The sequence below is a fragment of the Neovison vison genome, chromosome 2 (assembly GCF_020171115.1).
Source record: "Neovison vison isolate M4711 chromosome 2, ASM_NN_V1, whole genome shotgun sequence".
Lineage (NCBI taxonomy): Eukaryota > Metazoa > Chordata > Mammalia > Carnivora > Mustelidae > Neogale > Neogale vison.
The window spans coordinates 33,842,074-33,869,158 of record NC_058092.1 but is presented as its reverse complement, the minus strand read 5'-3'; the positions used below and the strand labels follow the sequence as shown (position 1 = coordinate 33,869,158).

The following is a 27,085-nucleotide window of genomic DNA, read 5'->3' as shown; positions in this document are numbered from 1 at the left end:
CCACCCAGGGGGTGTCCTCGACACAACCTTTGTTTACGGAACAAAGGCAGAAGAGTAATGATACCTGTGGAGTGGAGAGAGGATGGCAGCCACAGAATTCAGGTGGAGAGGTGATCCCGAGGGTGTGAACTATGGGAAGGAGAGCCCAGTAGGAACAGAGGAGGGTGTGGACTTGCTGAGGATGCGGAATAGGGACTGAGTTGTTCTGATGGGATAAAATTGGAAAAGTTGGTCCCGAAGGGCTGCCCTGAGGACTTTTGGGTTTCTTACACATAATCTTTCCTTCCTCTCAGAACCCCCACCCCCCAGAATTTTGTGTCTCTGTTGGGGTGTTTTTCTATGGAAACAGTGAGGCTAGCCTCCGCCTGAGCTAGATAAGCCGAGAACCCTGCCAGAGGGGAACTGTCATCCTAACTCAGTCCTCCTGGGTCAAAAGTCAGGTGGGAGCGGGCCTGCCTCTTCCTTCCTGACCCCTGTCCGAGCATCGTAGCAGCTGCCACCAATGGACCCTGGCTATGTGCCGCCATGATGCTAACGCACGGTCTCATTTCTTCCCACAATGACTCTCTCAGTTGCCCTGTCCTTCCTTTAGGGAAGTGAAAATGCAGGTTGCAATGGATTCAATGAGTCGTCCAAGGTCACTGTTAAGGGGCACAGCTGAGATTCGAATTCAGATCCATTTCATACCAAAGCCTGCTCTTTTAATCACTACATAGACACCTCTTACTGTTCCATCTGTTTTATTCACTCAACGGTATGCGCCCGGCACAGGGCCTGCTGTGTCTCTCCCACAGTAGGAGGCTGAGCTCAAGACAAGCATCAAGAGAGGCCTGCTTCAAGTAAATGGGAAAAGGACCACCAAGATGCATCCAGTAGTGACCCCCAGCAGGAGCGCTGCAGGGACCCGATCCAGTCAGCCCTCTGTCCTCCGTCCTCTGAGAGCCAGCCATGCTCCTGAGCTGCTCTTACTCAGCTGCTGGGCTCTCTTTGACCCCTGAATCCATGTTTCCTGCTGAGGAAACGGGGGACCAACCCAGGACGGTCAGACGCTGGCTGGTCTGCCGCCCTGGGAGAGAGCCTGGGGTGAGATAAGAGGATGCAGAGTCCATGGGAGGAGCCTGAGCCAGCCAGAGGGCCAGGCAGGAAATCACCCCTTCCTTGGGGGGCTGAGAGGGAATGACTCAGGGCTGACTGGCGGGAGTTCCGTTTTTGTGGCCAGGGCAGGCTGCAGGGAGGCCCCTTGGATAACGTGCTCGGGGTCGCCTTCCCCAACCGTCTGCCTAATGGGCCTTGGAGAGGTGTGCTTTGGCCTTTCCTCTTTCCCTTTTCCACCTTTTCTCTGGAAACAAGTGGGCAGGGTTGGTCTCTTGCTCTACCCCTGCCCAATCCAGGCTGTCCCCTGGGCAGTAGAACACAAAAGTGGGGAGGAATGAAGCTGGACAGGTGTGGGACCACCGAGGCTGAAACTCTAGGTGCTTTGTACCTACCATCTGCTGCCTTGTTTGTAGCAAGGCTCTGGCTGCTATGAGCCCAGAGTGGAAATGTGGGCATCTTCTGCTGGGAGAGGGGACCCTCGGAGCCTGCCCTTAGCCCAGACGTGGGGCTGATCTCCCTGTGTTCATGCCTTCTTTCTCTAACACTTATAAGGAGATATAATTCACATGCCTCACAAGCCACCCATTGAAATTGTGAATTTAGTATTCACAGATATGGGCAGCCACAGTCAATTCTAGATCTCTTTTTATCGCCTCAGAAAGAAATCTGAAACTTTCAGCTCTTGCCCTCCTACCTGCCCCTCCCCACCACCTTCCTCCCAGCCCCAAGGAACCACTGAGAACTCATAACTGAGTTCAGCAAGGTTGCAGGACACGAGACTGACACACAAAACACAGTTTTCTTCTACAGACTTGTAATCTACTTTTATCTCTACAGATGGGCCTATTCTGGCCATTTCGTATAAATGAAATACAAGCAGATGCAATAGGTGGTCTTTTGTGACTGGCTTCTTTTGCTTGGCCTGGTATCCCAAGGTCCATGCCCGTAGTGGCACAGATCAGTACTTGACTCCCTTTTAATGACGGAATAATACTCCGTTGTGTGGGCAGACTACATTTTGTTTATCCATTCATCATTCAGTGAGCATTTGAATTCTTTCCATGTTTTGACATTACAAACTGCATTTCTATAAACTTCTGTGTAAAAGTTTTTATGTGGACATATGTTTTGATGTTTCTTGGGTAGAGACCTACGAATGGAACTGTTGGGTCTTACGGGAAGTCTTGTGGAAACTTATGTTTAATCGATGAACTGCCAGATTATTTTCTGAACAGGTTACACAATTTTACATTCCCACCGGTAGTGGATGAGGGTTCTGATTTCTCCTTGCCAACATTTGTTATCTGACTTACTGATCATAGCCATCCCCGGGAGGTGAGAATTTGTATCTCCTTGTGGTTTCGATTTGCATTTCCCTGACGATTAATCATGTCAAACATCTTTTCATGAGCTTATTGGCTATTTGAGGGTTCTGTGGAGAACAAGCTCTTCAAATCCTTTGCTTGGCTAAAAATTGGGTTGTCTCTTTATTATTGAGTTTTAAGTCTACTTAATACATTCTGGACACAGTCCCTGATCAGATACATGATTTGCAAACATTTCCCCCATTTTGTAGGTTTTCTTTTCACCTTCTTGATAGTCTCCTTGGATGTACAAGTTTTCTATTCTGATGAAGTCTATTTTATCGATTTTTAAATTTTGTTTCTTGTTCTTTTGTTGTCCATAGATTCCATTACCAAATCTGAGGTCATGAAGATCTGTGTTTTTCTTCTAAGGGTTTTATAGTTTTGGCTCTTACATTTGGGCCTTTGATCCATATTGAGTTCAATCCGTACATAGTGTTTGGGTAAAAGTCCAGCTTCGTTTTTTTGCACGTGGTTATTCAGTTGTTCCAGCATCATTTGCTGAAGACCATTCTTTTCCCATTGAATGGTCCTGGTGTCTTTGTTAAAAATCAGTTGACCTGGGGCGCCTGGGCAGCTCAGTGGGTTAAGCCTCTGCCTTCAGCTCAGGTCATGATCTCGGGGTCCTGGGATCGAGTCCCGCATCAGGCTCTCTGTTCAGCAGGGAGACTTCTTCCCCCCCCCCTCTCTCTGCCTCTCTGCCTGCCTCTTTGCCTACTTGTGAGTTCTCTCTCTGTCAAATAAATAATTTTTTTAAAAAAATCAGTTGACCTTGGACACATGGGTTTATTGCTGGACCATAGATACTATTCTATTCATTTATTAGATATTTGTTGCTTTGTAGTTAATTTTGAAATTCAGAAGTCTGGGTCCTGCAACTTTGTCATTCTTTTTCAAGATTGTTTTGGTTATTCCGGGTCCCTTGCTATTCTATATGGATTTTATTATCTTTTTAAAGATTTATTATTTATTTATTCATGAGAGACAGAGAGAGAGGGAGGAAGGCAGAGGCAGAGGCAGAGGCAGAGGCAGAGGCAGGCTCCCTCTGGGCAGGAAGCCCTATGCAGGACTCCATCCTAGGACCCTGGGATCATGACCTGAGCTGAAGGGAGTCACTTAACTGACTGAGCCACCCGGGAGCCTTTAGCGGATTTTAGAACTGACTTGTCAGCTTCTACTAAGAAGCCAGTTGAGATTCTGATAAGGATTTCATTGTGTCTGTGGATCAGTTTGGGTAGTATTATCATCTTTTCTTTTTTTTTAAGATTTTATTTATTTGATGGAGAGAGAGGAATCACAAGTAGGCAGAGAGGCAGGCAGAGAGAGAGAGAGGAGAGGAAGCAGGCTTCCTGCAGAGCAGAGAGCCCGACGTGGAGCTCGATCCCAGGACTCTGGGATCATGACCTGAGCCAAAGGCAGAGGCTTTAACCCACTGAGCCACCCAGGCGCCCCAGTATTATCATCTTAATAATGGGAAGTTTTCCAAATCATGAACATGAGAGGCTTCTCCATTTATTTAGTCCTGCTTTAATTTCTTTCAGTGATGTCTTATAGTCTTCAGGGTATGAGTTTTGTACTCTTTGTTAAATGTATTCCAAAGTGGCTTTTTCCCCCACAAATGGTATGTTTTATGTTTTTTTTTTAAAGATTTTATTTATTTGACAGAGATCACAAGTAGGCAGAGAGGCAGGCAGAGAGAGAGGAGGAAGCAGGCTCCCTGCTGAGCAGAGAGCCCAATGCGGGGCTCGATCCCAGAACCCTGGGATCATGACCTGAGCCAAAGGCAGAGGCTTTAACCCACTGAGCCACCCAATTGCCCCTATGTTTTGTTTTTAAAATATTTTGTTTATTTGAGAGAGAGAGAGCAAGGAGAGGAGCAGAGGGAGAGGGACAAGCAGACTCTGTGCTGGGTGTGGACCCCTTGATCTCATGATTCCTGAGATCATGACTTGAGCTGAAACCAAGAGCCGGATGCCTAACCAACTGAGCCACCCAGGCACCCGGCCTCTGCCAAAAACAAATTTTTAGTCTCCACATCTTGGACGTCCAAATATCCCTATAGTTGATCTGAAATTTCATTCTAGCAAATCCTATCTCCCCTGTCCTACATAACCTCCCCATTACTCCAGTTCATTTCTCCTTAAATTCAGCCCCACACTCCAACCATTCAAGTCTCTTTGGAATACAGATTCTGATAATCAACACTCCTTCCAAACTCCTTGTGTTTGTAGATACTATCAGCTGATACTTACACAGCACCCACTAGGTACCAGGCCCCGTACGGCCCCTGCCCATGTGATCTCATTTAGTGCTACCAACAGTGAAGTAGCCATCACGAACCCCATTTTGCAGAGGAGAAAACTGAAGCTCAGACAGGTTAAGTGACTTGACCAAGGTCACACAGATGGTACATGATATAGCAGGAACTTGGACACGGATCCATGTGATTCTGGAATCCATGTTATTATAAAACCATACTGTGTTATACCTTCTTTGATTCCATCTGATTCACTGAAGAAATGTATGAAGCAAGACAAGCCTTGTTTCTTAAGGACGGGTGAGAGAGAAGTCTGAGGACAGGCACACAGCCTGAGGTAGTGATAGGGGACTAGTGTTCAGGACAGGAGCACCTCCCAGAACACTGAGATAGATCCTGGGGAAGGTGAAGGATTCTGCCGTAGCTGGCTGAAGTCAGAAGTGACCTCTGCCTTCCTCCTTGAGGGCCCACAGGCCAGCCAGTAAGGTGGCTCCCAAGCCAGGCTACCTAGAGTCATAAGGAGAAGCAGGAGCTCAAGACAGGCCAGAATCTGTCTGGTGCTGAGGCGTCAGTCTGAGTGAGGTTAGGCTATTGCTGATCCTGGCATGGACTATTTGGACAGAGCAGACCCCTGGACTGGCAGTTACACAGAGATGTAGGGAGAGCTGCCGGTGACCAGGACTGGAGAGCAGGGAGGAGACCACGGGAAACTGGACCTCTCATAGAACAGGGAGGTAGGTGGTGGTGTCTGTGTAAAATGGGTCTTCCAGAACATCCCCGGCGTGGAGAGCCAACCCCAACAGAGGGCTTGAGTTTACGACTGGGTCCCTGGGGACACTGTTTCTTTTATTGGAAAATCCAGTCTCTCTTTGGTTCAACTTTTCCTTGGGATTGGCCGGCAGTGAAAGGAATACATTGGATGGAGCTTCTCATAACATTTATTTTTTTTGGATTTATAAAGCCAAAAGTGGGGAGTAGTGGGAATGTTAGTGGTGTGGGCGCTGGCTTGGGTGGAGGAGCTGAAGAGGAATTGAGTGTGGGGAGTCACAGAAGAGGGTACAAACCTGGAGCAGCTGAACTAGAAGGAGAAATGGGAAGAGTCACTCTAGGAATAGCTGCAGAAGGCGTGGGAGCGATGGCAAAGGGTGAGGACCCGAGTGCCCTAAGCCCACCGCCTGGGTCCCCTCTTTTTTTTTTTTCCTTTTAAGATTTTATTTGTTTATTTATTTATTTATTTGAGAGAGAGGAGAGGGGAGGAGCAGAGCAAGAGGGAGAAGCAGACTCCATGCAGAGCATGGAGCCTGATGTGGGGTTCGATCCCATGACTCTGAGATCACGACCTGAGCCGAAACCAAGTGTTAGATGCTCGACCAACAGAGCCACCCAGGTGGCCAGGATCCCCTCTTTTCTTAAGTTAAAAAAAAAATTCCTCGAGGCAGCTCAGGCCAGAGGCCACAAGGATCAGAAGGCACAGGCTGGAGAGTGGAGTTTGCTCTGGCCCGCAGAGCCTGGTACTGGCCTGACAGCCGCTCAGGCCTCCTCGGCTGTGGCGTCGATGCCCGCGTAAGTGAAGTTCTCAAACAGCGACATGTTCACATAGGCCTGGGGGACAGAAGAGGCTTTAGTGAGGGCTGGGGGTGGGGGCGCCTGTGGCCTGGAGCTCCCTGGCCTCCAATATGGCAGCCCTACTTGAAGAGACACTGATTTAGACTCAAGATGGCCCCATGGCCAAGGGCGGCCCTCTGCAGTGAGAACAGACCAAAACTGGAGGTCCAGGTGAGAGCCCATTGACATATTGTTAGACAGAAGGGTTTTTTCTTCTTTTAAAAAATTTTTCGTTGAAGTGTAGTTGACATATATTATATTAGTTTCAGGGGTACAACATAGCCATCTGACAGTCACCATCTGTCACCACACAAAGTTAGTATGGTATTAGTGACTATATTCCTTATACTGTTTTCATCCCTAGGATTTATTTATTGCGTAACTGGAAGTTTATACCTTTTGTACCTCTTAATCTTCACCGATTTTGCCCAAGTGTGGGGGCTTGGCAACCACTAGTTTGTTCTCTGGATTTATGAGTTTCTTTTTTTGTTCATTTGTTTTGTTTTGTTTTTTTTAGACTCCACATATAATTGAGATCATGTATTTGTCTTTCTGTGACGTATTTCTTAGCATAATACCCCCTGGATCCATCCATGTTGCTTGAATGGCAAGATTTCATTCTCTTTGATGGCTGAGTAATACAGTACACACAACTGGCCCTGAACAACATGGACTTGAACTGTATGGGTCCACTTACTCCAGATTTTTTTTCAATAAATGCCATATAGTGGTGTAAATGTATTTTCTCCTCCATATGACCTTCCTACTAACATTTTCTTTTCTCTAGCTTATTTTGGTGTAAGAACACAGTATACAGTACTTACGCAAAATATTTTTTTGTTGACTGCTTATATTAGTGGTACGGCTTCCAGTCAACAGTAGGCTCTTAGTAATTAAGTCTGGGGAGAGTCAAAAGTTATATGCAGGTTTTTGACTACCTAGGGGATTAGTTGCCCTTAACTCATCCATTGTTCAATGGTCAGCCGTATATATCACATCTTTATCCATTCATCTTAGTTTTTTTAAATGCACCTGTCAGATGAGTTGTTTGTTCATGCATTCATTCATTTATTCATCTATTCATTAAGCTATTTTTGATCATTTATCCATTTACATGGATCATTCATTCATTCTCGTTCATCTGTTTAAAGATTTTATTTTTAAGTAATCTCTACATCCAACATGGGGCTCGAACTCATCGCCCCGAGATCAAGAGTTGTATGCTTGGGGTGCCTGGGTGGCTCAGTGGGTTAAGCCGCTGCCTTCGGCTCAGGTCATGATCTCAGGGTCCTGGGATCGAGTCCCGCATCAGGCTCTCTGCTCAGCAGGGGCCTGCTTCCCTTCCCCTCTCTCTGCCTGCCTCTCTGCCTACTGTGATCTCTATCTGTCAAATAAATAAATAAAATCTTTAAAAAAAAAAAAAAAGAGTTGTATGCTCTACTGACTGGGCCATCCAGGCGCCCCTGATCATTCCTTCATTCTTTTTTTTTTTTTTAAAGATTTTGTTTATTTATTTGACAGAGAGAGATTACAAGTAGGCAGAAAGGCAGGCAGAGAGAGAGAGGAGGAAGCAGGCTCCCCGCTGAGCAGAGAGCCCGACATGGGACTCGATCCCAGGACCTTGAGATCATGACCTGAGCCGAAGGCAGCGGCCCAACCCACTGAGCCACCCAGGCGCCCCTCATTCCTTCATTCTTTATTACAGTTTATTAATTCCTACAGCTCCTTAGTCATTAATTCATATGAAGGACTCTTTTTGCTCTTGCTCATTTTGATATATTTCTTCCTTTATATTTACCTGATAATTCGTTTATTCACATGGTTATTAGGTTCAGTTATTTAATTATGTGTTTATTCATGTTTATTATATCGTCCATCCACTAATTCTTTCATTCATTCACTTACTCTTTCATTCATTCACCCATCCATCCATTTGGTTAGGGGACTATTCATGCATTGTCACTCTGGCTCTGTGTCCGGTGAAGAGAGGTGGCCCAGATGAGAGTGGGCTGAGGGCCCCAGCAGAGGAAGACAGGTAAGCAGTATGGGACCTGGGACCCGGGGGAGCGATTTGCCGCTGGGGCCTCTGAAGAGTTAGGAGGGCCTAGTATTCAACCCCTGGAGAGCTGGAAAGGGGGGCGGCACCCTGAGGCCCAGCTGTCCTGGCAGCTAGTGATGGGGACAAGGACACGGAGGCTGCTTCTCTCTGGTTTCTATGAGAGGGCACCCCCTGGAGTGTGCTGAGCCCTGTCCCCATCAGCCCCCGTCTCCTCACCTTCCTGGCTTCCAGCATCCGGCCCAGCTGCAGCGCAATCTGAGCAAAGGGAGGTCGCTCATATGGACGGTCCCGCCAGCACTGACGCATCAGCTCGTACCTGCAGATGGGGCGTGGCTGAGAGGAGGGGTCGGGGCCAACCAGGCTGAGGGGGTCCCAGGGCTCCAGGCTGAGGACACTCACACTTCGTCGTCACAGTTACGAGGCTGTTCCATGCGGTAGCCCTGAGGTAGCTTCTCATAGAGCTCAGCACAGGTCATGCCGCAGTAAGGCGTGCCCCCTGCAGGAGGTGACAGAGCTCTCTGAGCCCAGGGAATGGGAGGGTGGGGGGATCAGGAGAGGGCTGGGGTCTGGGGATCTGGAACTCACCAAGGCTCACGATCTCCCAGAGGAGGACCCCAAAGGACCAACTGGAATGAGAAGGATGTGCTTAGTTCCCGTCTAGGCCCAGGGGCCAGCTGTTCAGTAGCTGCCTGCCCCATGGTGCGCGCCTCCCAGCCCCTGCATGGGGGCCACTCTGCAGGTGTCCACCTTGGCCAGCTGCTGTCTCTGCTCCACTGAAATTCCTTCAGAGCTGCTCCCAGACTCACCGTCTGCACAGCTAACATTCTAATCACACACTCTGGGCCATGCACGAATCAGCTAACATATACGTTCATGCATTTAACCCTCACACCAGCCTTATGATGGAGGTGCTACCATTATGCCCATTCTACAGATGGAAACACTGAGGTACTGACAGATTAGCTAGCTTGCCCAAGGTCACATGGCTTGTAAGTGCTGGAACCAGACTCAAGACCTGACAATCTAACTCCAGACCATTGCTCTTAACTACGTCTTATACTGTAGCAACCTCTAGGCTGGGTGAGACCAGGATGGGAGTTCTAGTGGGGGGTGGGCATCTAGAGGGTTTGGGGGCAAAGCAGGAAGTAGCTGGGTAGTGGTCAGAGAGGCAGTCCCTGTGGTGGACAGTGAACAAGGCAGGCCAGGCCAAAGGGCCAGGGACCAATGAATAGAGCCAGAGCTGGATGGCCTGGCAGGCCAGTTTCCCTGGAAAGAGGAGCAGAAGGGAGGCCAATATGGTTATCTGGGTGTGAGGGGGTCTTCGCGGTCATGCTCTGGATAGGCTCCTGGTGGGGATGAATTTGCCCTTCAGAACGAAGGTGAGAACTTTCCTCAAGTGGTCTCTCCCTCCACCCAGGCATTGTCCTCCCATGTTCCCGAACCTCTCCAGTGTATCTCCCTGTGTTAGATGAACCCAACTCTAAAGTCCCCTAACACAATCCTACCACTGAAACGCCTTCCAAGACAACGCCTCCTTCCAACTAGCCCCCCATCTTCCCACTAAGATGCTGGGCATCACCAAGGTATACCCAAGATGCGCTTGTCTCATATCTGTGTCATGTGGAACAGACCCTGGCAATGCCCAAATTGTGCTTATACTACTCGAGACCAATCTAAGACGTGTCTAGGTTTATGTCTGTATGCGTCTTTGGGGGACCGATCCCTCCTACCCCTTCTGAGCCTCACACTCACACATCACTCTTGGTGGTATAGACGCTGTAGTTCAGAGACTCGATGGCCATCCAGCGCACCGGGAGACGTCCCTAGGGGAGAGTGGGTTTGAGGGGCTGGGTGAGGAGGAGGGGCCTGTGTCAGGGGTCTTGGAGGCCAGGCATGGAACCTGAGTGCAGAGACCGAGACGTACCATGGTCTTCTTCACATAAACCTCCTCCCCCCGAGAAAGGCCAAAGTCGGCGATCTTGGAGGCCAGGTTCTCTCCCACCAGCACATTGCGGGCCGCGAGGTCCCTGTGGATGAACTGCAGGTGTGGTCAGAGGTCAGGGAAGACTGCGGACGGGCAACCCCAAGACTCCTGGGGCCCATGAAGGATCTGACCTCCCAGCTGGTCTTTGTGGGCTGCCTCCTTCCCTGTAACAGCCCCCTTACCCTCCTTCCCAGCCAACCAGGTCTTATCCTGCCTCAGAAGAGTTACACTGCTGGCTGTCCCTTCCTTCCTGGGATCCAGCCAGGGCCAAGCTCGGGCTGTGTGTCTCTTTCTGGGACGAGGATGGGCTTCTCGCTGGTGACCACGCTGCCTCTTCACTTCTTCCAACCTCCCATCCACCCATCCTCCTTTTCTCTCCCCTCTTCGATGCAAGTGGGGAAGGCCCTCCTCTTGCTTGAAGTGACCTTTCCCTGGAGTCTCCAGTCCCCCCCCCCATAAGACCTTCTACCTTCCCCAGAAACCTCTCTCCACCAGCCCCTCCCTCTGCACAGGTTTTTACTCGTCTGCTTCAGGGACACCCAAAACTTCACCAACTTTAAAATGTCTCTCCTCAGTCTCGTGTTTTCCTCCTGCCACTGTCCTCTGCTTCCTTGCATTCAGGCGAGGTGTCCTCAGACTTGGGCTCAGGCTTCCACTCTCTGCCTTGCTCTCCACCCTGTCCTGGTGGGTCTCTCCCTCAGGGCCTCTCACAGGGTCCACTCCCTTGCCATGAGACTCTCCAGCACTTTGTGGGGTGATGGTTCCCAGATTGTTGTCTCTGGCCTAGACCCTTCTCCCAAGTTCTAGGCTGACATCTCTAACTGCCAGCTCAGCATCTCCAACAAGATGTCCCTCAGCTGCTTCCAATACAACGCCTCCCCCAGCTCTGCTTCTCGGCTTGCACTCTCCCGAATTCACCCAGGCCAGCAGCTCCGGGTCTTGCCCTCCCCTGTCTTCCCTGCCCCGCCTGCTACAGGGGGTCGTAGTGGCGGCACACCTTCCTCCCCACACCCCTGCACACCTGTTTCTCGCTCAGGTACTGCATGCCATTGGCGGCATCACTGGCAAAACGTAGCAGCTGCCGGGAGCTGAGGGTGGAGGCTGTGCCGTGCTCTCTGGCGAAGGCTGGGTCTGTCTCCAGGACCCGGCTCTTCCGCAGAAAGTCTAGTAGGTTCCCGTAGGGGGCATATTCGATAGCGATATACAGGTAACCTGGGAGGGAAAGAGCCAGGGACGGGGTGGGGGTTCCCAAGCTGGCAGTTGGCCAGCAGCAGGCCTCCAATTGTAAGAGAAGGGGGCAGGTGTGTGTGTCGGGGTGGGGGGGATGATGGCTGTTGATGGGGCTTGGGAAGAAGAGATAGGTGAGGACCTGGGGGCTTACCTCGGTTCTCACAAGCCCCCAAGAGGTTGATGATATTGGGGTGATGTCCCAGTTTGCACAGAACTTCTAGTTCTCCCGCAAAGTCCCGATGGTCATTTTCAGAGGCATACTCTGTGTAAAGAATCCAATATCACTTTAGTCAGAAATAGTTCTGAAAAGGCATGGCTACTGAAGGCTGGGGACAGTTGCTGGATGGGAGCCAGGTAGGGCCTGGGATCTGTGGAACAAAGGTAGGGGGTGGGCCTGGGGTCAGAGGTCACTCCGGGGGGACCTTTTAACATCTTGATGGCCGCGTTCATCTTGAGTCCGTCCTTCTTGATCATGGCCCGGATGACCTGACCGAAGTTCCCCTCCCCGATGAGGTCCTCAAAGGTGATGTCTTCCCACTCCAGCACTGGATAACTCAAGGGCTCAGGCTGTGGTTTGGGCCGCCGGGTTAGCGTCAAGGTGCCTGAGCTGAACTGCAGGATGGTTTCTTCGCCCTTCATAGAGTGAGACAAGTGGGAAGGCAGTTGGCGCCGCAGATGTGGGGCCAGCAAGAGGTACAGACAGGCATGAGGGATAGTTAGACAAATGGATAGAGACCCCGCAGAGGGCACTGTGGCGGTCAGGCAGGAACAGATACGCAGACAGAGGATACACACTGAGACAGAATCACAGGAGATGAAGCCATCCATGGGCCACTGGCTAGACAGAGGTCCAAGAAGAGAGATGTGAGGCCACAACCAAGGATCTGGTGTAGAGGGCTCTGGGAGAACAAAGAGTGGGTAAGGCTGCTAGAAGCCACGAAGACAGGAGTCAATGGAAAGGGGGTATCTCTAACATTTCACACGGGGAAGAATTGGAATGAGCTGTGATGGGAAGTGGCAAGCCTCCCATTACTGTGCCGATCTCACGACCAGGCTTTTTGCTCATCAGCCATACTCTGCAGAGGATTCCAGCCTTGGGCCGCGGGCTAGGACACATTTATAGAGCACCTATCACATGTGAACCCCCAAGCTGGTGCGAGTCAGCGGAGGGGTTTTCTCTACAGTAGGGGAAGCAGAGATGATGACGGTCTATGGCTCTAAAACCACCCAGGAGCCGAAGATAGAAAGACCACCGCAAAGAGGAACATCCACTTCCCCTAACCACATAGGAGCTGGGCCACCTGGGCCAGGAGGATGGCAGGAAAGGGAAACAGCTGGACAGGACCCAGGGCGCCACTGACAAGAGACCTGGAAGAGGGTTAACACAGAACTGGGGGTGGGGCTCCCTCAGTGAGGGGCTAAGGACACGGGGCACATGGATTCACAGGAAACACGGAAAGCGGAGGCCACCGTACCTCAAGTGCATGCACAGCCATGTGCTCAGGGAGGGGCACATGCACAGGGACACACGCGGGCACACACGGGGGTGCCCACCAGCAGACGCATAGGTGCACTCCTGCATGGCACACGCGCACACCTTCATGCAGGCACACGAGGCAGGGAAGGTCTGGACATGTATTAGGATTATGTCCGTGTTCAAGGCGATTTTCCCATCTCCCTCCCTCAACATCTGTATCCTTTACCCTGCCCCCACCTCAGCCCTGGCGGCTTTCTGTGCACATTGACCTCAGAGAGAGCAGCCTGGAACAAAGAAGCCAATTGACTCTGAAGGGAGGCATGGCCTAGACAATGGCATTGGACACTAGGCTTTCTATCATAAGGATCAGCCCTTGAGAGAGAAGAGGGGTTTTTGTTTTGTTTGTTGTTTTTGTTTCTTTGAAATGCCAAAGCATGGCTATAAATATCAAGAGCCCAGGTGCAGAGGGAGGGCTGGGGAAAGACTCTGGATCACCTGGGACAGCACTGGGGAGGATCTCATGGGAAGAGGGCAGGTGGGAGAGAGATGGGAGGTGGGGACAAAAGAAGGGGTGCTGGGTGCTGGGAGCCGAGCTGGTCTCCCGCCCCACTGGCGGTAGGGGCACAGACTACTCACTACAGAGAGCTCCGACAAGTTTTATAGCCAGGTATACAGCAAGGCCAAGGAGAGCGGAGGCCTTCCCCCACCCCCCATAGAGGGACATGGGTCAGCACAGCTCTGGAGTGGCAGAAGCAGCCATTAACAGGGCTTGCGACAAAGGGTGTAAGGGCCACAGAACACGCTGCCCTCCACAGGGTACAGGGAGCACCTCAGGGCTCTTAAGTCTCCCAGAGGAAGCCATGACCTTTGCAGAGATGAGGCCGGAGGAGGAACCCATAGTAGGAGTGGCCCGTGGCCAGGAGGCCACAGAAGGGCTGAGGGCATCAGCCACAGATATGTGCTGGCTCCCAAGGCAGGGAAGGATGCCAGAGCAGAGGCCAGCGTGAAGCTCAGATGTCCCGCTGCCTGCCCCCAACGCCCACCTCCCGTGTTGTCCGCATGCTACCTAGGCTTCCAGCACCTCCAGAAAGAAGTGAGAGAACCCTGAATTAACCACGGTGAAATATGGACACAGGGAGTTAGTTTCAACAGGGAATATTAACTATTTCGCCACTAACATAAGCTGACTTATGAACTGAATTCAGTTCTAGAAAAACAAGGAAAATTATATCTTGCATCCATGAGCACGGTTGAGTGAAGCCCTACACCCCCAACCTAAACACCTAAACATGCGCACGCGCACACACTCCGGGGTTGGGGCGGGGGATAGGTACTGCGCATGAGCAGACAGACTCAGCTAGACGTGGGGTGTACGCATGCGCCTGGAGCGGGCACAGGAACTGACCGAGCCCGACTGGTAGGTGAAGGTGCGTCGGCGGTGCAGGCAGCTTCTGCGGATGCACACGAGCGTCAGGAGAGCCGCCAGGATGGTGAGGCAGGTGGCTGACACGGAGCCCACTACGGCCAGTATCAGCTGCCGGTCCAGACCCTCTTCGGCTGCTTGGACCTCTTGGACCGGACCCTCACTCTGCAGCCCTGTACACAAGAGGGGGGCAGATGGCGGGGAGGGAGAGATCAGAGAGCCTAGTACCAGGAGGGACCAGGGGTGTGAGGCCTAAGGCCGGTAGTTCACTGGGGTGACGGGGTTTTCCCAGCACTAGGACAGCAGATGCAGGGAAGGGTCAGGGGAGCCAGGATCAGGACAGATGTGACTTGTTGGGAGGGACCTCGGATGTCCTGGCTCCAAAACTGGAGATCCGGTGCCAGGAGAGGGCATGGAGACCTACCCCGGGCTGGGAGCCCCCGTGGCTGTGCTCTCTCACCATTGCCCAGGGTGGACTCCTCTGCCACACTGCTCCAGTCTCCGGGACCCTGGATACTGGCCCGCACACGGAAGAGGTAACGCGTACTAGCATTAAGGCCACGGACAATGGTGCTTGTCTCCTCGGGCCTGTCCACGTCCATCCATAGCGGGTCTCCTGAGCCCCCAGCCACCTGCACCTCCACGATGTACTTGGATATAGGCCCAATCGAAGCCTCTGGGCGCTGCCATGTCAGCTGGATCTCAGAGTCTGAGAGGGCTTGGGCACGGAGGTGTCGGGGAGCTGGGGGTCCTGAGGAGATGGGGGTGGGAAGGCAGTGCTCAGACGGGAGCAGGGTATGTGGCTCTGGGGTGAGATCCACTCTAGCTGTGTTCCCTGCTCTGTGGACCCCCAAACGCGAGCCAACCCACCAACCTTCCCCGTTCCCTGCTGGGCTCAGTTTCGCTCCATACACCTCCCTTCACCCCAAATCTTCTGCTTTCCTTTGTTCTCCTTATGGGCCAGGTCTTCCTGGCATCCCAGATCTTCCCAGCATGCTAGGTTTTCCTGTGCCCCATACCCTATGTTCGCCCAAATCCCTGGTACACCACATCCTTCCTGAGACCCTTAATCTCCACATGAACCCTGGCCTCCCTGTCTTTTCCCTCATCCCATATGCTCCTGGGGGCCCACCTCTCCCTGGCCACCAATATCAGCTGTCTCATGTCCTCCCTTTGGTCATGTCTATTTGTTGTCCTACTTCCCCCTTATGCCCATGTTTTCGATACATCCTGTATTCTCTCTGTGCCCATGCACTCTCCAGTAACCTCCTGTGTTCCATGTCCTCCCTCATCTGGAACCCATAACAACCTTTCTGGGTAGAGCATACCGCTGGGGGGCAGGAGCACACGTGCGGGGGGCGAGGCAGGGCCCAGGAGGGTACAGTGGTAGAGCCGTACATCCAGCTGGTAGGGGGTGCCAGGCGTGAGTCCAGTCAGGAGAGCGGTGCGGGCCTGGGGGGACGAGACATTCTCCCGCCGCTCCTGTCCCCGTGTCCCATCCCACAGGCGCAGCAGGAAACCATCGCCCACCAGTGGCCCAGGCACCGAGGGTAAGGACCAGCTCACTCGCAACCGGTCAGGACCCTCCACGTGCCAGCCCTCCAGCCACGGCTGCAACGAGGGCTCTGGGGCCGGAGGTTGGGAGTCAGAACTGTTCAGTTGGTCCTCGGGGCTGTACAAGACAGTGATCTCCCCCCAGGGACAGGGTGGGACAACCTCCAGTGGGAAAGGCAGGGGGCCCCTGGCGTGAGGACAAGACAGGACAACCCCTGAGTGCATAGGACGGTTACCCATGGGGGGACACGAAGGGGTGACTCTCGCCTCTCACCAGGACAGTCTGTGGTCATGAGGGTGGGAGGCCCCCAGGCCCCCTCCCCTCCTTCCCCTGGCCGGCTCAGTTGTACGCGGACACTGTATCCTGTCTTCGGCCTCAGGTTCATTAAAGTCACATTCTCGCTGGGGTCCACTGGGGGCAGCACACATCATTCAGCCCCCACCTCTTCCCGAAGCTGCCACCTCCCCCCTTTCATTCTGACCCAATATCCTGTCCTGCCCCAGACCCCCTCCTGCCCCCAGCAATGCCTCCCCCAGCCCTGAGCCCCCGCTCACCCACAATGGCAGACCAGGCCATGGTGCTATCCTGGGGCCGGTAGTGCAGGCGGACAGAGGTGATGGGTCCGTCCCCGGAAAAGGAGACCAGTGGGGAGACCACGAGCTGGCGGCTCTGCTTGGCCAGGAGCCGAGGAGCAGTCAGGGGCACTGGGGGCACTGCCAGGAGACCCCAAGTCAGGCAGGGTCCAGATAGCCTGTCCAGTCTTCCGAAAAATAAGAGGACTCTACTCTGGCCAGCAAAGATATCACGGTCTTGGTTTGGATCTGGGGCCCCTCTGTGCTGGGAGAGCCCAAGTTCTACCGATGGGCAAAAGGGCCAGCATCCAGTCAGGACAGTGTTCTGCCGCCTGGGCAGCTTGGGGCACAAGGATCAGGCAGCGAGGATGCGAGAGAATCCCCAAAGCTGCTAGGTGAGGTCGGATGAGCCTAGCTGGATGTGGGGGAGGCAGTGTGGAGCACACAGAGGGGCCTGAGACCCCAGGCAGGGTGAGAGCCTGGTGTCAGCCTACTCTCTGTTCTCCCCCTACCATTTATCACTCTCTTTGTTGGAGAAAAAAAAAAAAAAGAAAGCCAGCCAGTGATGAACTATGGGCTTTACAATGGCTACTTCTCCCTTTAAGACAGCGCTCTGCACGCCTGGGTGCTGAGGCTTGGAGATATGTACCTGGCCTATGGCCAGGCCGGCAGCAGGAGGTACAATCAGGATTTGGAAGACGCGTTTGGCCAGACCACCTAGAATCAGCCAGTTCTACCCTAAACGGCTTTTGGTTCCTGCCTGGCTTCCTCACTCCCTGTTCATTGACCCTCTTCTGGCCTGAGCTTTTCTGCCCAGATTATCACGTCTGCACTATGACTGGTTCGTTTGCCTCTCCCAAACATTTATCGGACCGATTGTTCTAAGAATGATGGATGCATGAACCAGTGGCTGGAAACAAGGGAGGGCAGGAGGCCCGGGCGGAGAAGGACGAGTTGGGAGCTGGGGGGAGGGGGTGTGGGGAGGAATGGTGGGGTCAGCAGGTCATGAGGAGGGGAGAGCAAGGGTGGGTGGAGCCCTGGAGCCTCTGTGCCTCATGCTTACAGTGGGGCTTAGCTGTGCAGGGAGTGGCCAGACATAGAGTGGGCCCACACTTCCACTCAGACTTCAGAACCAGACCCCCAGTGCTGGAGGTCCCATCAAATGGGTCTGGAGCTCTAGGGAGGGGTCTAGGTTGCAGATCAGGTCCTGGAGTTGCCAGAGAACAGCCAAAACCTTGGAAGAGGACATTTTGGTAACAGTAACAATAGGGATGCCAGGGGGGCCCAGTCCGCTGAGCATCTGACTCTAGGTTTCAGCTTAGGTCATGATCTCAGGGTCCTGGGATCGAGCTCTGCATTGGGCTCTGCGCTCAGCTAGGAGTCTGCTTCTCCCTCTCCTTCTGCCCCTCCCCCTGCTCGCTCATTTCCTCTCTCTTGAATAAATACATTAAATCTTTAAAAAAATAACAGGAACAATAAATGTCAACATATACGGAGCACACACCCTGCATGAGGCACCGGACTCAGTCCTCGTATACATCATCTAAGCTCATTGCATTAAATGACCCATGACATTAAATAACATAACTTCAGCGCATTAAACGCATCATCTGACTTGCTTCACAGCAACCCTCTCTGGTGAGTGCTGATATCCTCGCTGTTTGGGGAGAGAAATGAGCTGGGAGGGGCTAAGCAGCTTGCTTAAGCCAGGAACTGGTGGTGAGGATTTGAACCCAAATTGCCTGGAATCGGAAGCCTGGGGAGAAGAGACAGGCTAGATGCAGAGCCCGGGCCACACTGATAGGTCCTGCTGGTGGGGCAGCTGCAAGTTGGTGGGAGGGGTGGAGAGCAAGCAGGGAGGGAAGAGAAAGAGGAAGAGGGGAGACGTCTGGGTTTCTGTGGGGGAGGCCAGCTGTCAGGAGCAGAGGGCAAGAGGAGTCAAGGCTTACGGGGCTGGCAAAGGTGAAGGGACAAGATCGTACCCGGCTCTGGGCCATCCTGGGCACTGGCAGCTCCCTCCCTACTCAACATGGAGCTCCTCTGGGTGGCAGGCCACCCTCTGAGCTGAGGCGCCCCACATGCTCCCCTGTCCTGGCCTTGGGAGCCCTGAGGCATGACCAGAGCAGGCGGCAGCATCCCAGAGGCAGAATCAAAGGCATGCCGTGTGCAGGGGTTGTGAGCCGGAGAGAGGGCCAGCATGGCCAGATAGGAGGCTGGGCAGGGTCAGAGGGTATGCTGTTTCTAAGGCATGGGATGTCCTTTCCAGATAGGACCGAGCTATGCTTCTGCCCTAACATGGGCCCGCCCAGACCTCTGGTGGACGACAAACCCTCTTCTTTGCTGGGTACTGGGCTGGGAGTTCAGGTGCCCTTGCCCTTCCTGCTACTATGCCCAGTCTGAGCAGCATCAGTCCACTGAGCACCACTCTGCCCACGGTCCCTCCTCCATAGCCCCAGGACATCACTGACCTTTGACATTGACCCTGAAACGTCGGCTGTCTTGGCCACCAGATGTGGACACGCGGCACTCCCAGAGCCCACTGTCGCCAAGTGCCAAGCGGGGCACCTCGAACTCAGCTGTGGTCCTGTCTGGCTCCACAATGGCCTTGGTGGACTGAGAGAGACAGGAAAAAGGGACAGACCATAGAGAACAAACACTCGCGAGGCTGATATGGGGACTAATAAGGGGACAGAGGACCCCTGGTGGTTTCTCAACCACCAGATGACCCCATGTGAGCCATAGGCCAGTGGGTAGAGCCTATGGAAGATCCTGAGGGGCAGGGGTCTGAGGGACCACCTGTGAGGCCAGTGGGGTCAGGGCGGGTGGGGGGCTGCTGACCAGGAGGACCGTGCCGTCGGGCTTCCGGAGCTCCATGCTGCCCCGTACTGGGAACGGGTTCCCCGCGGCTGCACAGTTGATCCGGGGTGTAGTCTCTAAGTTGAACTCCATTTCTGAGGCTACATCCAGGATCTGGGGGATCCGGTCTAGGGAGAGAGGGAGGATACATCCTGGAGCCCCACGGGGCAGACACTGACCACCATGCTGCCCCTTTTCCCGTATCATGCATCTCAGTGGAAGGGCCACCAATGGCTCAGTCGCTCAAGCCTGGAAGCTGCAGAGTCCCAGACAGCCCATGCGCCCCACGGCTGATCGGCCACAGAGTCTGTCTCCTGTGCTTCCAACCCGATGTCCTGTCTCGGCCAACACATGCCCCTCCCCAGCCTTATAGCCCCAACACTGGTTCAGGCCTCACTCATTTCTAGGCTCTGTTACAGACCCTCCAGGGTCTCCCACCTCCACTCTCCACCCAGCTGCGTGGGTCCAAATCTGCCTTCTGCCTCTTCAACAATTCTCTCCTGCCCCCAGAACACCTGCTGGCCTGCTGTTCAAAGTTCCCGAGGTTTGACTCTTCTGATCACTCCCCCAGCCTTCCTACTCCACTCTCATGGTACCCGACCCTGAGTCCCTCAACCCCTAGGCCTTTACCAGTGCTCTTTCCCCAGCCATCTCGCGCTCATCCTTCATACCCCATCTCAGATCTTGCCTCTTCCGCGAAGCCCTCCCTGAACCACTCAGACTGGCCAGGGGCCTCCTCTGGGCTCCCAACCATTCTGGGCTACTGCCCAGCCCTGCATGGGTATGGGTGATGTGAGCTGGGCGGTGAGAAGGCCTCCTGAACCCTGATCTCCTCGGACGTAGAGCTTGGAGTCAGGGAGATGTGTCTGGTGAAGCCTGACTTGTTTTAAGTGATCTCAAACACCCTTGTACCTGACTTCTCACAGTGCATTCCATGCCAGCCAGAGGGACAGACACAGCCGCTGAAGCGGTCACATGTACCACCGTTCCGACACTGGCACTGGAGGTGGCAATCTGCCCCAAAGTGGCCAGGGGCACAGGCTGCGGATAGAGGGGTTGTGGTTAGAGGGACACAGGTCAGCGGCAGTGAGGGCAGAGCTGGGGCCTGGGTTATGCCAGGCTGGGTGAGCAGGGGGCTATGGAGGTTCTGTTGTGGACACCAGGGCCAAAGTGGAGGGTCCAGGTCCAGCCTTTGTCTGGCTGTTTGGGTCAGGGACTGTGGAAGGCAGGTCAGTCCATACCTTCCTGGCACTGGCTTCCTCTCCAGCCAGATCCACAAGAACAGCCATAAGGGTCCGGGAGGCAGAATGTGAGACCTCGGCAGCCCGATGTGCCAGGGCACTGCTCCTGGCAGCTCTGCCCAAAACGGCCCTCTCTACAGGCTAGAAATAGGATGGGTGGGTATAGGGCCCACTGCTGGGCCTCAGAGTCCCGGCCCCACTTGGCATTCTCACCACCCACCAAGCTCCATCCTCTTGGTTCAAGAGTCTTCCCCAGCCAGGCAGCCTCTCCTGCCTAGGTCCTAGCTTCCCGTCCTTACCCTGCTCACAGCGGGTGCCAGTGAATCCAGGGGGACACACACACTCGCCATCCTGATCATGGCAGACACCTCCGTGCAGGCAACCCGGGCACTCCTTGGTGCAGTCTGGTCCCCAGCGCCCTGCCCTACAGCCTGGAGGAACGTGCTTTCAGCAACCGACCCTCACCGACCTAGCACTGCTGCTGAGGTCTCGGGCAGCCCTGGGGGCCCTCAGGAAGTGCCCACAGGGCTCCCAGCCTCCCATCCCACCCCCCAGCTCTGCCCTCTGCTCCTAACCCCTCACGATGAGCCGGAAGAAGGCGCTGCCTAGGGGGCTGGTTTCCAGGTAGGTGGCACTGTAGATACCACTTGCTGGTGGCTGCACATTTGGGAGCTCCATCAGGAACCGTCCATCCTGGGCCTCATGCCAGTCCAGGGTGTAGAAGTAGGATCCTGGGGGCAGAAGTGGGTCAGGGTACTCAGCACCAGGTGAGAGCTGGTGCCCAGGTCGAATCAGTGTGCGCCCCATACAGTGACCAGAATGGGGGCAAGGCACCAGCCAGGGTCTGTCCCCAAGGCAGAAAGCTGGGATGCATCCTCTGTTCCACACCCCACCAACACTCAGGAAGTCACCAGGTCCTGCTCAGTCTAGTTCCTTCGCATCTCCTAAAGCAGTCACTTTTTTCTCTCCCCCTCATAGCCACCATCACCAGGGTCGCCACCTCCCACGGTCTTCCAGGCAGTCTCCTCTGCCTCTGTTTCCCCTCCCTCCCTCCATCCCCCACTCATCAGCCAGCAGGATTTTCCCCAGCAGAAGCCTCCACAGTTCCCCTTCTTGGACTCCTTCAGTTACCCACTCTTTGGCATATCCCTGCTTTGCCCTCTGGCCCCATACCTCTCCACACCCTGCCCGATTCCTAACATTCCTGAGTTCTGGAAATGCTGGTTTCTCTTCTAGAAACACCACAGTATTTCAGCACTTCCTGTCTGTGCTCTCAGCCAATCCTCCTCCTGGAATGTCCTTTCCTCCTCCTTTGTGTGGCTAATTCCCTTCCTCCTCCTGGGCACAGTTCAGGGGTTATCTCCTTGGGGACTTCTTTGGAACTTCTCCCAGAAGCTTCTTCCTCCAGGACTTGCAGTCCTGGGTCCCTATCCGTGTCCCACCTCCTTTTGCCTCTTTGCCCAGGACTGGATTGTAGGGAGTACAGGTCTATGTGACCCTTCACACCTCTCATCAGTTCAGGGGTGCCTGGTGCTCAGGAGACAAACCCGTTGGGCCGGGGGAAGGGTCCTCCTTCCCTCAAGAACATAGGGCAACCAAAGGGCTGTGGGTCTGAGGGCTGAGGCTGGAATCTCTGGGGCCACACAGAATAGGGGCTCCCTCCCATGGAGTGGCCAGAGGGTCTGATAGGGCCAGGGTGGGGGCAGGCCTGGGCTGAGCTACCCGTTCTCTTTTTCCCCATGGGGACTGCTGCTCCTTGCCAGAGGGGCTATGTGACAGCACCTGCTAACTCCCAGCGGAGTGCGAAAGGTGAGGGTTCAGCACAGTGCTGATTTGAGGGTAACAGGGAAGGAGGTGGCCTGCCACAAGGCTGCTGGTCCTCTGGGTATAGTAGGAGGACCGCACAGGGCCAGAGAAGACATGGGTGCAAGTGCTTCCTGTGGACCTGACACAGAGGCAGGTGCAGTGGGGAGGCAACAGGTGTATCAGAGTGAAGGCCGTGTGGGCGGCCAAAGCTGGGGGAGGTCAAGGGCAGGGAGGTGTTTGTTGAAGCGGCAGACCAGCAGACCATTGACCTGCCCAACCCGTCCAGAGGCCCCTCTCACCGTTGCTCTTCCAGATCACATCTGTCTGCTTCTCCTTGCGCACACGTGCCACAAGCACGGCCGTGTCGCCTTTGTTCACCGTGTGTGTGACCTTGTCCGGGAGCAGGTGTGCTGTAGGGGACCGGTGGGTGGATGGGGAATGGAGAGGGGGGGTCAGAGGTGCACAGTGGCAGCAGCGACAGCGGCTCCCGTCCGCTCCCCGCCCCGCGGGCCGGACTCACCTCCGGGGCTGTTGTGCACGTAGAGGACGCGCGTGCGCCCCGCGCCGCCCACGCACGAGAAGACGCCCACGAGGTCTGAGGGCTGCGAGAAGCCGCGCAGCGTGACGCTGTGCGAGCCGTTGCGCAGCAGGTGCGGGGGCTGCCCGGGTCGCGGCGTGCGCACGATGCGGTCGTCCTTCTCCAGCAGCAGCGGGGGTCCCCAGGCGTCGGCGCCCGCGCCTGGCCCGGCCTCCCCGGACACGCAGGTCAGGAAGAAGCGCTGGGGCTCGGTGAGCCGCAGGTCGGCCAGCAGCGTCAGGTCCACCGCGGCGCCTGGAGCCGGGACGCCAGTCCTCCTTCCGACGAGGTCCCCAGCCCGCCCCGCGCTCTCAGGCGTTTCCCTCCCCTCCCTTCCTGTCTCTTTCCCGGCCGTACACTGGTTTTTCCCCCCTCAAGTCTCTTCGTCCTAAAAACAAAAACAAAGCCCCCTTTCTGGCCTCCTGGTGCCCCCCTTCTCCCGCCAGATGGCTTCCCTTTATAGCCTCGGAAAGAGTGATGTATGCTCCCTGTCTCCGTTTCCTCACTGTTTAATACCCTGCCGGTCCCCTTGAGTCCCCACCTGTCTCAGACTGCTCTGCAAAGAGGAGCCGCTCTCCAGGAGAGCAAAATCTTCTTGGAGAAAGCTTTCCCTGCCGCTCCAGAAATCTAGACGGGCTTGCCGTCCTGGGATTTACAGGAGAAGCGGGCTTCTGCAACCAGGTGGTTGTGGGGCAGAAAAGGAGGGGAGTCCCTCCTTTTCTGTCCCTGCCCCTTAACTGGCAAGTAATTAGCTAGCTTTAATGCCACTTAGCTCATCAATTAATATTCTTCAAAAGCCTACCACAGGTACATTGAAGTTGGCATTTGCTGACCGCCCACCATATGCCTGAGCACCTGCTTTCCAGTGGATGGTCACACCCCCCAGTGAAGTCGCTGTCTCTCCATTTACAGAGGAGGGCGAAAATAATTATTCTACAGGCTTCCTGGAGCAAGCTCATCTACTCCCCGGGCTTTATCATCATCTCTGAGTCAGCCTCTCAGCTTGGGTCTGCATTTCTATCAGCTTTCCCCAACCCTGCCCCTCTCTGGTGCTCCCTGACTCAACAGATGGCACTAACCACCTGAGACACAAACTTTGGAGTCCTCTCATGTTCCTGCTTTCATGATGATTAATGTTTATTGGAGGTCAATTATATGGCGAGCACTTTAATTTTATCGCCCCAACAATCCTGGGTGGTGGGTGTTACTACTCTAGTTTTATAGCTGGTGGATGAAATCTCAGGTAACTTGCCCGAAGGCATATAATCAGTAACTGGCAGAGCCAGGTTGTCTGACTCTAAACTCTATACCTCTAAGGGTGTTGCTGGCTGCTGCCATCAGTCACAAAATTCTGCGGATTCCACATCCTCAAAGCCTCTTGACTGTACCTCCATCTCCAAGCCCACCCCTGTTTAAACCCCACCTTTACTCACCTGGACCATCCCAACAGCTACACCCTCCTTTCCCAGCTCATCCTCCAGAGTGGCCTTCTAAGACCTTGGGATTCTCTGGTCTACAACCTCCCATGGCTCCCCATTGCCCTCGGGATAGAGAGCATGCTCTTGAGCCCTTCTTTGCTCATACTCTGCCTCTCCTGTTGAGTTCCCTCCAGGAACCTTCTCTCCCATGCCCTTCCTCACCTCTGAGACTTGCATGAACTGTTCTAGCTGCCCAGAATGAAGGTCACTGTTCTTAGTGAAGTCTTTCTGGATGCCTTTGTCATCTACTACCCCCAAGCAGAGTAGCTGACTCCTTCCTCCTCCGTGCTCCTCTGGAGCTACTTGTGTCTCCCTTTTATCCTTCACCCCATGTCCTGTGTCCCCAGCTACCACTCAGAGCTAGCCTTTGTGTTCCAATCCTCTTGGCCATCACTGAAGGAATCAACTACCACTTACACAACTGGGCATTGGGCGCTCTGCGTAAATTACCTCCTTTAAACCCCATAACAGCCATAGGAGATCAGTATCATAGAATCTATTTCAACCTGTGACCCATAGCACAGCTCCTAGAATATTGCTGGTGCTAGATAAATGTTTGTCAAATGAATGATTAAATGAAGCCAGCACACCGACTACACGAGCACCCCCTGAAAACTCCATAGGCTCCCATAGGCCCCGCTGTGCTTTACTCATCCGAAAATCCAACACAGTCAATGAGTGTTCTACTCCCAGTGCCAGGCTGCAGTGGTGTCTAGGGCCTGCCTGGGTTTTGGAGGCCTTGATCCCACTTTCTAGCTGATCGGGGTAATCCATAAGAGTGTTGGCAGTGATCGTAAGGCTTCTTAGGGGGAAAATCAGGGCTGGGGGTGGGAGTGGCCTGGGGGAGACTTACCGACATGAGAAGCCAGAAAGAGGATGGGGAGCAGCAAAGGAGGCCCCAGCCAGACCATACTCTGGAGGCTGACCAGGTCAGCCAGGACAAGCTAGGCCTCCGGTCAGTTAGTCTGGTTCTAGATGCTGGGCCTGTACTGTTTAGTGCGTGTTGGTGCTGGGGAGGAAGAGGAAATGAGGTGGCTTGGGTGGGAGGGGTAGCCGTGGAGGGGTGGGGAGGACCTATCCTGCTTCTGCTCACTGAACAGGCCCCCCACCCCAGTCCGGCCCTCACAAAGCCAAGGATGGGTGTGGCCTGGAAGGCCCTGGAATGGGGTCACTTGAGGTGGGGGAGAGTTGTAAGGGCAGACCTAGGCACTATGGGACAGGTTTTCCCCTCTCCTCTCCTCCCTTTGGTCCTCTGCCTTGCCAACAGGCAGGAGGCAGGAGGCAGGAAAGGGAGGAAGCCAGTGGCTTCCGCCTATTGAGGAGGGACGGGGCTTTGGGGCGGTTGGGGGGGGGAGGATATTGTTCTGGGGTCTCCCCTCCCCCCAGCACATACACAGCAATTCCTTAGGTATGTGTCCCAGGACGGTTACACGGGTGTCCTAAAGAGCAGTTCACGTACATAACAAGTGGACAAAGGAACACAAGAACTCACACTCAGGGCAAAAAAAAAAAAAAAAAAAAAAAAAAAAGAACTTTGATTCTATCTTGCATATGTAGGGGTGAACAGGTTTTTCCTTCCAGGTCCTTTGGCTGGTCTAGTAATTGAAAGGAGACAACAGGAAAAAACAAAAGTTCAATAGCATGTGTATCTCCTGGAGACATAGGAGTGAAGGGGTTCAGAACAAGTCTTCCTGCAATATGCCTCTTTGGCATGAAGATTATTTTGAGCTAAAAATATTCAAAAACCCAGCAGACTCAGGAAAAGCTTTTTACCTCCCTTTCAACTGCCTAAATTTATATTGGAAAGGGTGCCTGCACCAGGAAGAGAGCTATTAGCAGAGATTCCTTTTTACCTAAGAAACTTAACTGCATAACAGGCCGACCTTTTTTTGTTTTTGTTTTAATTGCGTTATAATTAACACACAGTGTTATGTTAGTTTCAGATGCACAGCATAACGATTCAACAATTCTATACATTATTCAGTGCTCACCACGAGATGTGTAGACTATCCACCAAACAACTCTTACTATATCCTTGACTATAGTCTTTATGCTGTGCTTTTCATCTCATCTCTGTGACTTTTTAATTTTATAGCTGGAGGTTTATACCTCCTAATCCCCATTATCTATTTTACCCATCCCCTCTGGCAAACACTAGTTTGTCCCCTGCATTTGAGTCTAGTTTTTGTTTTGTTTTTTAGGTTCCATATATTAGTGAAATTATTTGATATATGTTTTTGTCCGACTTAGTTCAGTTAGCATAATGTCCTCTGGGTCCACCCATGTTGTTGCGAATGGAAAGGTCTCATTTTTTTATGGCTGAGTAACATTCCATTTTATCCACATTTTGCTTATCTATTCATGTATTAATGAACACTTAGGTTGCTCCCATGCCTTGGGTGTTGTAAATAATGCTGCAGTAAAAATAGCGGCGTATCCATCTTTTCAAATTAGCGTTTTCTTTTTTTTTGTGGGATGGTGAATACCCAATAGTCCAGCGGTGCTT

The 27,085-nt window shown here is 53.5% G+C and overlaps 1 protein-coding gene across 1 annotated transcript; it reads right to left on the bottom strand.

The window, feature by feature from the left end:
* Positions 1 to 6,073: 6,073 nt before the first annotated feature.
* TIE1 (tyrosine kinase with immunoglobulin like and EGF like domains 1) lies at positions 6,074 to 25,886 on the bottom strand. Its single transcript, XM_044238006.1, has 23 exons — positions 25,433 to 25,886; positions 23,045 to 23,356; positions 22,824 to 22,934; positions 21,294 to 21,449; positions 21,018 to 21,149; positions 20,719 to 20,859; positions 20,390 to 20,518; positions 19,460 to 19,605; positions 19,090 to 19,234; positions 16,604 to 16,762; positions 16,323 to 16,460; positions 15,823 to 16,119; positions 14,955 to 15,245; positions 14,477 to 14,667; positions 12,017 to 12,227; positions 11,746 to 11,856; positions 11,386 to 11,576; positions 10,305 to 10,418; positions 10,133 to 10,203; positions 8,966 to 9,006; positions 8,780 to 8,876; positions 8,597 to 8,696; positions 6,074 to 6,318 (listed from the first exon to the last, which is right to left on the bottom strand). Exons 1-23 carry the CDS (start codon positions 25,488 to 25,490, stop codon positions 6,247 to 6,249), a joined length of 3,414 nt encoding a protein of 1,137 aa, XP_044093941.1. The 5' UTR covers positions 25,491 to 25,886; the 3' UTR covers positions 6,074 to 6,246.
* Between the last annotated feature and the right edge of the window lie 1,199 nt (positions 25,887 to 27,085).

Bases quoted from the DNA above. Each gene is read 5' to 3' on its own strand.
- TIE1 (XM_044238006.1), bottom strand. From the start codon at position 25,490: ATGGTCTGGCTGGGGCCTCCTTTGCTGCTCCCCATCCTCTTTCTGGCT. The intron at 12,228-14,476 runs GTCAGTTCCTGT...CACTCTATGAAG, and splicing joins TCACCTACCAGTCGGGCTCG to GGCGAAGAAACCATCCTGCA. The intron at 11,857-12,016 runs GTCCCCCCGGAG...TTCTTTACACAG, and splicing joins GGCCATCAAGATGTTAAAAG to AGTATGCCTCTGAAAATGAC.